Source organism: Cyclospora cayetanensis, unplaced genomic scaffold, assembly GCF_002999335.1.
Source record: "Cyclospora cayetanensis isolate NF1_C8 unplaced genomic scaffold, CcayRef3 CcayRef3_contig_83, whole genome shotgun sequence".
Classification (NCBI taxonomy): domain Eukaryota; phylum Apicomplexa; class Conoidasida; order Eucoccidiorida; family Eimeriidae; genus Cyclospora; species Cyclospora cayetanensis.
This window is the reverse complement of record NW_020312756.1, coordinates 124,367-134,934: the sequence shown is the minus strand read 5'-3', so window position 1 is coordinate 134,934 and position 10,568 is coordinate 124,367. Positions and strand designations below refer to the sequence as shown.

The 10,568-nt window shown below is 50.4% G+C and overlaps 2 protein-coding genes across 2 annotated transcripts; one reads left to right on the top strand and one right to left on the bottom strand.

Moving 5' to 3' along the window:
- On the bottom strand, positions 1-2,349 carry LOC34623553 (probable magnesium transporter NIPA1). Its single transcript, XM_026335873.1, has 7 exons — positions 2,262-2,349; positions 1,919-2,067; positions 1,324-1,632; positions 1,026-1,141; positions 656-760; positions 240-503; positions 1-121 (listed from the first exon to the last, which is right to left on the bottom strand). The coding sequence occupies exons 1-7, from the start codon at positions 2,347-2,349 to the stop codon at positions 1-3; spliced, it is 1,152 nt and encodes a 383-aa protein (XP_026191658.1).
- A 6,160-nt stretch (positions 2,350-8,509) lies between these two features.
- LOC34623554 (peroxiredoxin-6) lies at positions 8,510-9,987 on the top strand. The gene is made up of 4 exons (XM_022736672.1): positions 8,510-8,619; positions 8,897-9,023; positions 9,388-9,645; positions 9,811-9,987. The coding sequence occupies exons 1-4, from the start codon at positions 8,510-8,512 to the stop codon at positions 9,985-9,987; spliced, it is 672 nt and encodes a 223-aa protein (XP_022592283.1).
- Positions 9,988-10,568: the final 581 nt, after the last annotated feature.

The following is a 10,568-nucleotide window of genomic DNA, read 5'->3' as shown; positions in this document are numbered from 1 at the left end:
CTAGAAGCAGCAAGGTGCGGCTCGCTGGGCACCCACGACCTCTGAGGCTCCGGAGGCTCCTCCAGGGGGCGAAGCACCTGCAAAGCAGCAAGCACAAGCCTCAGCTAGAACTTGGCCTACCCTTGCGCATGCAGATACTCAGTAGCGAAGGATGCAGGCGCAAAAAACTTGCTCCGCAGCCTCTGTGCGGACTCAGAAGAACCATAAAGCCGCAGTGTGTTTTGCCCATCGTCTCTAACAGAGCTCCGCGTTTGACCACCGTGCGCTGAACCTTTTCGTGGACGAAAGGACGGACCTGCTCCGGCGGAGCAGTCTTCGGCTGGGGTGTCTGCAGCGTTTTGTGCTTGATGGTGAGAACGAGAATGCCTCCAACACAAAGCAGGAGGCCAAGGAGGAAGCACACCCACGTGGACGGATACTCCCGCAACACCATAATTGCCCCCACGATGCCTTCCGCAACGAGGCAGCTGTTGGTTGTGGGAATGACATAAATTGCTTCGAACCTGTTAACAAAAGCAACAGGCCCCAAGCCCTCAACGCTCTCCCCTCCCTTGCTCGATATACACTGTCTGTACAGCTGCGCGAAACAAGCTCTCTGCAGCCACAGAGGCACGTGGCGAAGTCAACGACCCACAGTTAACAGTCCAACACGTACTTCCTGAGGGCGGTGTTTAAGAATAGCAACTGCAAAAGGGCCAAAAGTATGGTTGCAAAGAACACCGCGTAAGCCTGCCAACTGGAAGAATCGCACACCGCAAGGCTTTTCGGAGATGGCTTCCCAGAAAGCATGAGAATTACAGAGGCTATAGGACACCCATGGTAGAAAGGATATCCGTGTGCTGGACGTGTGCATAATGTACGGGTGAGCTAAAGTGTGTTTTATGGGCGCGTGAGAGATGTTTTAAAAGTTGGCAATACACAGGTATACAAGTGTATATATATGTGTACATATACATACACACACACACACACATATATATATATATATTACATGCAGCAGCAACGAAGAAGCCACAGCGGATTACTTCGTGAGCACTGAGAAGTCGCCCCTAAAAAGCTGCGTAACAGCAATGGTAAGCAGCTTGGCAGACACGTTTGTATTGCCCCCAAAAACTCCGGAAGCCAAGGCCAGAGAGAGGCGCTGAAAATCCACAAATCACGCACCGCACGCCTTGAGCCTGGCAGAGTGGACCCATGAAAGAACGCTGAACACACTGGCAAAGGCATGCGCGTCAGAGGAAGGAAGCAATAAGAGAACATACACCCCGAAAAGCTCACCACAACCCCCCCAACAGTCCTCCCCGTTTCCCGCGGCGCGGTTACCTGTATGGGCACCTCCCACGCGCCGAGAGAGCATGGATACAACTTTTGACTCAGCAAGACAAGCGTGAGAGTGGAAGCCGCTGCCACGGATATGTATGTGAGAGCTAGAGGTGTGCTTGCCGCAGCTCTGAACTGCGAAATCGACGTGATATCGGTCTCCTTCCCGCTGAATAGCACCAGGAGCAAAACACCTGAAATTACGCAGCTAGACCCCAAGACTTCCCAACGTCCCACACTCTCCTTCAGCCAGAAATGCGAGAGCAAAACAGCCCAGAAGATGTGAACGCCGGCGAACGGAGTGACCATCGACTGAACGCAAACCACCAATTACGCATGGGCTGAGAGGCGAGAGGGCTGCACAGGCGCGGAGGAGGGCGCAAAACACGCACGCGAACCGTCAGTGGAACGCGTTAAATTGGTGTGCGAAGTGGGGGAAAGAGAGGCGCGAAGGAACGCTTTCTTCCGCGAGTTCAGGTTGAGGGGGTGCAGGGAAGCGGGGGAGGAAGCTTTCGGAAGGCTCATGCGCGCCTTGTTCAGAAGACGTTTGTTTCGAGTGCAAGTACGGTTGTGCAGAAGACTGCGGAGGAAAGCTCACCGAAGGAGCAAAGGTGAGCGCGCCAAGCGTGCAAGCCGAATCGACCGCTGTGGTGAGGATCATCCCGATGACAAACATCGGTTTCTTCAGCATCTCCCTCACCGAAGGCTCTGGCCCCGCGGCGCTGTAGGACATACGAACCATTGTATCTACACCGCACAAGCCACGCGCACTGCACACCCTCGAGTGCCTTTCCCGGCACAGCTGCTCTGCCCGTGAAGCGCGCAAAGGCGACAGCCGTGCGCAGCGACAAGACGGCGTCGGTAGGAAGGAAGGCAGATCTGCAGGCGCACGCGCCAGGAGGGGGCTGCGCAAGTGTCTAGGGCGAAAACTTGCAAAGTACCTCCGGCAGCCCCCGAAAGGGATCCACAGAAAATGATAGAAATGCCCAAAGGCCACAGGTCCTGACGGACCACATGTGACTCTGCCATCCCGAAAGGGCGTGAAGACGAGAATCCAGCGTCAGGAGAGCGACTCTGACGCTCTGGAGTTTGGATTCCAGAGCTTGAGACCAGCAGGGTCCCAAGGAGGGGGGAAAACCCCCCCTAAGTTGTGCTCCGATGGCAGGATGCCTGGGTGAGTGTTCAGCGCTGCCTACTGATGTTTCGGTGTAAGGGACAGGATTCGAGGGCTTGGAATTCTGGTGCGCTGGCACCAGCCGAAGGAAAGGCGCGGCCTGCCTCTTCAAATTTCTGCATCTGAAAAAGAAACGTTGACAGACACTGCAAATCGTAAGCCGCAGTCCCTGAACACTAGACCCAAGTCTCGTCGACGTCGACGCGCGACGGCTGCAGGGCACTGCTGGAAGGTCCAGGTAGCCTCACACTTTGGTGCTCATGAACTCTTAAGCCAAAAACCAAAGGCATTGGATACATATGGATACATAGAGGCAGCACTCTATAAAACGAATTTCATGCTGCACGAACAGCTGATGCATGGGGCTAGGGGTCCTCAGGAGGCTTCTGTGAAACACTCAACATTTTAGTTTCCCCGTTTAAGACTAATGCTATTAAATGCCATAAGGAGAAACTTTTATACCGAGGACTGAGACGCCCGGAGTCGATGGTTTTTCTCCTATGCCCCGGTGTGTCACACTCCGGCTGCGTTCTAGAGTTTGCATGTCGGTTTCCATGTGCTTGGCTCGTCGCTGGGGCCTCCCTTCGCGACACAATTTCGTATATTTTTAACTCGTCTACGTCCAGTCCTGCGGACAAAGAGCTTTCTTTTCAGTGGCAAACCAGAAAGCGCAGAAACATGAACCCTTCCCGTAGCGGCTTCGCGGGCTCGAAGTTGTTGAACATCGCTTGCAGCAGACGGATCATAAGTGATTCACATTGCACCCACCCTTGTGGGTTGTATTTTTGGCTAAACTCCTTTTCACTGGGTCCTGCTAAGCAAGCCCACCAGTGCCCACCCCTCCAATTAGCGGCGTCCTTGATGGTAGCCGGCTAAGTTACGTCCTAAAACTTTCTGCTACACTAGTTATGTGCCCCTGAGAATTGAAAAAAAATTGCCTCTTTGATTCGTATGGTCATATATATTATTTTTGCGGTGTACAGTCAGCGCGATACATTAGACTCAATGCGGAATGCCGGCGTGTGCGCCAGATGCTGTATGCAACTAGCTGTGAAATGCTCGGAGTGCTTCGAGGGTGCATTAACGCATACTGTAGCTGCCCCTTTCCCCTACTGCGAAAAAAATCCTTATGTGTCGGGCAGGGGAAGGTGCTAGTGCATTTGCAAACGCTCATAACTTTCTATCTTTGCAGGAAGCCAGGAGGGAGGAGTTATACCGGGGATACTTTAGATAGAGCGTTACAGTTGGCAGCACCGCTTGCTTCAATGCAGCTCTCACCGGGCCATCCACATTCCCAGGATGCAGTGCCATCTGAGGTGCCCCTAAAAACTTCTATGGTTTCGATCGGACCATTCGGTATCTCAATAATCTATTTTGCGTTCGCAACAGTCTAGAAAGCATACCCTCTGGCGACGGAGAGGCAATCAGCATGGCTGACCACTCGAAAGTTTTGCTATCCAATTGGAATTCACCACGCTTTGTACTACTTAGATGAAGGTAGCCAGTACTTCTTAGCCAAATTATGGAGAAGCAAGGTAAGGTTGGCTCTGTTTGTGCAAAGAGGGTCGTCTACATGCAGAGCTTACTACAGTGAAAGCCATTACGCACGCTCTTAATCACCTTTTTCTCCCGAGATCAACTCAAAACCAAAGTTTGGGATTAAAATTCAGATGGCTAAGAGAAGCCTACCCGTAACTCGATGTATCGACGAATATAAAATTTTGTTTCGCAGAACACGAAGTAGACCAACAGATCGGTTTATTGGTGGTTTACTTAGGGCTTGCCCGAAGTGTCATATATCGGGTGGCTGCAAGATAGTAGAGGAGTCAGCGACTAAACACCCCACCGATTGGGCTTCACAAATGCTGCATTATCTGAGGTTCAAGCAAGAAATGAGGGCAATTCCTGCGCCATTGGCTGAAAAGGAGGGATAATGGAGTTTAGATATTCTTTGGATGTCCGGTCTGTATCAATTGGCTCTTGGTTACAGTCTACGGTGATCGGGAAAGGAAAATCACAGTTACCCAAGCTCCTTTGCCGGCTCCAAACAGCCCCATAACAATGTACTTTTCTTGTAGCGTGCGAAATTGGCCTTATAATCGGGAAGTCTAAGCGCATGCAAAAAGCCAAAAAGCTTGAGCCAGGGAACTGGATTGAGCGGGGGCAGGCTATTTGATAAGCAAATAAGGGCACGCCAGCTGAGAAGAAGTTGCCCATGCAGGTTGCGGCGTCCTGAAGGGGAGTATTGAGGGCAAAGCTGCAGTTGGGGAGCCGCCATCATTCATGCGCTGATAGAAGCCCACATCAATGCACAAGAATTGCCAGCGTTCCTCTACACTGGATGTTGAGTGGATCTGATATCCAAGGATATCTGCCTTTTCACTCTCCAGTGCGGTTCCTGCGAGCTACGTCTACTGACGGGCACAAAACTGCAGGGACTGGCAAGGTTATGGCGGCCAGGTGCCACTTCAATTGGGATTCGGCTTTATTGGCATGCTCTGTGACTTCTATTTTGGGCATTAACACCATGCAGCATTCCCGGGTACTCCATAGGTGACCCAATGCAAAGCGCGGAAACCGCGAAGAGAAGCGCTGTGGAAGTTGGTATGCCAAGGATAACTAGGAAGAAGCACCCGTTTGGTCTCGCCAACAATGCTCATTTCATCCCTGGAGAGGGGGCTAGAATCGGTGCTTCAGCATCTCCGTGGGGCCAACCAGCAGCACCGTAAGAGAAGACCATTCTGAGCATGTATCCTGCCTTATTGGCTCCACGCCCGGCTCTATCTTGAAGAATCCTAAAATAATCTGAGGCGGAAGATACCGAAAGTGGCAGATGTCAACGAGGACTTCGGGAAAGTGCTGAATAATGACGAGCTACCAGCAGGCAGGCTATGTGCGGTAATTTAGCACGCCGTATTGAGCGTATCTCTGGGCAATCCTCAAGCCATGTTCCACGCTATTGAGAGTCTTTAAATCATGAAGAGAAGATTGAATGGCAGTTTGCTGAATCGTTGAATAGCAAAGTGCAGGCATCGTCTAGGGTTTTAAGCGAAAACCGGTGCTGCCACCAAAAAAGGATGCAAGGCGACACATGCTCGTTGACTTCAAGCCCTTGAAGAAGACTTTCTATAAGAGCTTCCACAGATCAACAGCCAACTGGGCACTTTATTTGACAGAGGCGCTCCCTACAGAAACCTGTTTATCCTGGAGACAACAAACAAAGCTACTTGCATTTGCAAACCCGGCTATACTTGTACACCGTTTGGAGTTATAAATGCCCCTTTTAGTTTGAAATTGTAGCTTAATCGAGATTTTGAAAGGCCGAACCAGGTGGGGTTGATGTTTGTCTACACGGACGATGTCTTCGTATTCAGCCGAACCGTAAGACATCACTCAGGGCAGCTACAACGTAAGCTTCAGCTGTTGCGAGGCAAGCACTGGTATGCAAAGGAACGCCAATGCTCATTCTCAAAATACCAATTGCGCTTCTGGGAATTCGTGTTCCGGCTGCAGGACTGGAGTCAGATCGCTCGAACGTTAAGCGCTCAAGGCGTGGCTACTATCTTTACGAACTTGCAAACACACTGCGAAATTATATGGGCACGCATACTGTTGCCACAATATTCAAGCGCGTTCTGCTGAGATTGCTGTTCTTTTAGTCTACTTGAGAAAACTCAGTTTCCGAGTTGGGCGTAAGAGGCTGATGGCGCAGCACAGACACGTATCAGGCACCTTACACCTCCGCGCGCTGCCGACTTCTTTTTTTGAACAGGCTATGGGCTCTCCAGAAAATTCGATTACTGCTAGTCTTTCTCCTCGAGTTACCAGTGTAGGAAAGCGAACTTAACGCGGTATGGCGAGGTTTGAAATATGGCAGCACTTTTCACATGAACGTTACTTTACTGTCAAGAAGGACCATCACATCTGTAACGTCTCTTAGTGAAAAGTTTCAGGACTGTGATAGTCCTCGAGTTGTTCACCGGCTTGGTAGTACGACTCTACAGTGACATGAAGGGCATCTCGAACGTGTTAGCTGACGTGCTCTTGTGAAGCTCCAGCTGTTCAACTATTGTGTAGCGCAGCCAAATCACTCTTGTGTGCAATGATTCACGATTTTATTAAAGTTATGTGGGTCCGATAGATTTTACACCCATGTATCCGCTCTCACTGCCAAAATCCAAGTAAAGCACTACCACATTAAAATACCCTGCTATGTATCAAAAAGCAGGAAGTCGGTCAGTGCCGCTTTGCGCAACTCAGATGACTATATTATTGTAGGCCATAATGAGCTTCATCCTACAGTGCAGAAGCCCCCCCAAGGGATTTTTGGTGGCCTGGGATGCGTCGCGCGGCTGAGGACTATGCACAATCATAACCAGCTTGTCAGCCGGTAAAGCAGCGAAATTCCCTTAAGCTTAATCTCTCTCAAATCATTCCGGCTCCCAGAGGTAGATAAACTGTTTCGATCATGGACTTAATCGTCGGGCTACAGGAGGTAAAGGGTCAAGACAGCATGTATACCATTGCCAACACCCGAGTATGGACGAGTAAGCCAGTATGAAAACCTTTAATGGAACGCTGCATTCGCGTTCATACATTATTCACAATGAAGGCATGCGCTTTTTAGTGTAATAGAAATCATTCATGTGCGACAGTGTAGTGAGTACCCGTAAATAAAGCTCCGAACTGCTCTGCGGACGTACTGAGTTGTACGCTTGCTCCCTCGCTTTCCTTCATGCCCTAAACCTTCTGGTCACAGGTTGTCAAGATGTCAAACTAAACCTACCGTCTTCCAGGTGAACCTGTAAAGGTCCGGTGGGAGCAGTTTACGAACGGACACGGAGAGAAGAATGACACGATGGGTAGATTACGGTGAGAGGGGGAGAAAGAGCGATACAGGCAAACGAAATAGTGGCACGGACCCTAAATATGGACGTGAGTACGTTGACCAAAGGCATTAGCAACACTTGCTGCTTTTCAGGGAGCAGTTACATCCAACGTCAAGGTAGTTTCTGCTTTTGCCAATGACAGTACGCTGTTTGTTAGCGGTTTGGGTAATTACTGCCTCCGCTTTTATCCCCCTAAATTTGGGATGTCTACAACTTAGGGGAGGGGTGCGAATTTGGTGAATTTGATGGACATACGGCAACATACAGCAAGGGAGAGAGCTAGCTTTGGCGTCCTCTGCATCCGGGGTTCCATCGCATGGGGAATTCTCGGTGTTCGTGATCGGCGGGTCTAAGTATATATATAGCAGCACTCAGGAAGCAGGTTGTGCCTTGACTCGGAAAAATCTGCGCGGCTCTCGCTGAGCGCTGGGCGGATAAAACTAGAATAGTACTCTCCGTGCACACAAATCAAACAAAGGAGGGAGCACAAAGACTATGCGCCTACGCAGGTGAGTAAACAGGTATAAGCAGCGCAATAAAGGGGCAAATTACAGCACGCGCGCTGGCGTATGGCTCCACCCTCATTGAGGGAACCCGAACAGTGTTGCAGTGTCTTGCGCATTTATGTTCTATAATCAAGTAGCCGGTTGCTTTTCAGCATATGTATCATTATTTGTGGAGATGGAATGGTGAAAGAGGCACCTATTGAGGTTTTCGGCGTTGTGTGTAGACGGCAGCAGACTCGCGTGCCAATAATCGACGTAACGCTGCTTGCCTGCCTTTGCACGGATGTTTTCCTGCTACCCCGCACGCAAATGTTCGCGTGTAAATTTTCAGATATTTCGTTCCTCAATTAACAGTGAATCAGAATAACAAATTAGTCGGAACCCTGTGCCCCAGAGTACATAATCATGCTCCAGTATTTGTATGCCCCCTAGTTGGCGACCCCTCTGGCAACTGCTAAAGAGCCTTCGCGCTCTTCGCTTCACCTCTGCGGCGTCAGTGGTTCGCAAGCAGATATTACAGCCTTAACACCGAGTTCTATTTTGCCGGTTTCCCATAATTTATTCCAAACCCTCCGCCTTCCACACGCACACTCGTAGACCCACGCGCAGTTTTCTTGAAAATGCCACTCCACTTGGGAGATGTTTTCCCCAATTTCGACGCTGAAGCCCTTGGCGTCAAAAAGTTTAATCTATACGACTACTTGGGCAACGACTGGGGCATAATGTTCAGGTAAAGTTCCACACACAGTAGTGCCCTGGCTTAAGCAGTGAACCCGCAGTTACTTCGTAGATCTGAAGTATCCAGACTGAAAGCTTAAATGTCGCTAATTGTACTTTTATGCGCATAGCCTTAAAGTATTTAGGCATGCAAAGTTCCGAGTAGCACCGTGAATCTGAATTTCTGTGGGGCGCTTCCAGATTGCACAAAGTGGACTCGCAGTCCTCGAGCACTGTGTAGTTAGCACAGTCTCATGCTTTAGGGTGTCATTATTAGGGCGTGTGCGCAGCCATCCTAATGACTTCACGCCAGTATGCACCACCGAGTTGGCAGAAGCCGTGAAGCTGCACCAAACCTTCAAAGACAAGAACTGCAAACTTCTCGGCTTCTCGTGCAATGACATCGACAGCCACAAAGTCAGACAGTGAAATAAGAAGGCATGGTTCCAACGCACGAGCGAAGGGCTCATTCTCTTGGGAGAAGGTGCTTCTGAGGGGTGTCCCTCAGGCTATAGCCACTGGAACGGACTCCCTTGGCTAGCAACTTCTCTCTTTGGAGGATGTAGCACAAGCGTACCATGGGGGTTCCGAAGACAGTAGGGCATGTGTGGCGAATGGCGCATCTTTTGCTTGCTTCCTTCGAGGGGCTAAAGCCTTCGTCCACGTGGGCCTGGCGCGCGTCTCCTGTCAGCCAATAGGCCTCTAGAGGGCTGACTTACACGACTGGGGTCGCCTGTGGAGCTGCATTATCTTTTCCGTTGGTATTTGCCTGTTGGTTCAGGGGTGGGCTAAGGATATTATGGCATTTGCTGGTTCCTGTGGCGATCTTCCATTCCCCATGGTGTGCGACGCGAACCGGCAGCTGGCAGCCTCCTTGGGAATTATGGATCCTGAGGAGAAGGACAAAGCTGGACTGCCCCTCACATGCCGCTCAGTTTTCTTCATAAGCCCTCAAAAAAAGTTGGCGGCGTCCATTCTTTACCCAGCAACCACTGGCAGAAGCTTCAAAGAAATCCTCCGAGTTCTTGACTCACTGCAGGTACTTGGGTGGGCTCTCCGAGGGGTGCAACCTTTCCGGCGTGCACTTGTGCAATTGTACAGGCAGCTGTACTCATTATCATTGAGTGAGGCATTCAAGTTTGGGTGTCACTGAGTCACATCGGCAACTCAGCAGAGTTCAGTTTTTGCGTGTGTGTTGGCACAGCTGACCGAGGAGTACCCCGTAGCCACCCCTGTGGAGTGGACCGCTGGTGGGCAGTGCTGTGTGATACCACAGCTGTCTGAGGAGGAAGCAAAGAAAAAGCTACCCAAGGGAATGCAGAAGAAGGAACTGCCCTCGGGCAAGGGGTACCTCAGACTGACACCTGATCCCAGGAACTAAGCAGACAAATTCATTTCAATATTATTTCCTAGCACGAATATGTCCCGCGCTGGCTTCTTTCACGCTACCAGCAGTGCACGATGCGCGGATTGCAGCCTACCGATATAGCAGGGAGAGCTGCAAGTTCTTGACGAAAGCAGATAAGCATGATCTTCGTCGAGGCATTTTGCGGAACTTTTCAAAGCTGCTACTGGCCGTTTAACGCAGTTAGGGTTTTAAGTTAGCGTCCCTCTTAAGGCAGATTTCAGTATCTTAGGTCTAGTGGCGAGTAGGAAGGGCGTAGCAAGGGCACTTCAGGCATTAGTGTTCAACGCTTGCACTTTTTGTCAAGAACTCAATGTTTAGAGTTTGGGCTGAAGTATTGGAAAGCAGTCCATAGGCTGGAGTGTTCCAGCCCGCAATGCATCTGTGTTCGGCAGCAGAGGGGATATCAGAGTCTTCAGGGAGCTCAATAGATCTCCAAGTTGACGCTGAGTAATCGTCGGTGGCCTCGAAGTAAAACAAGTGTGAGGACTTCCCTCGGATGTCTAGAGTTATCCGTTAAAAAACTGGCATGCTGTACTTTAATAAGGCGCGGCTGG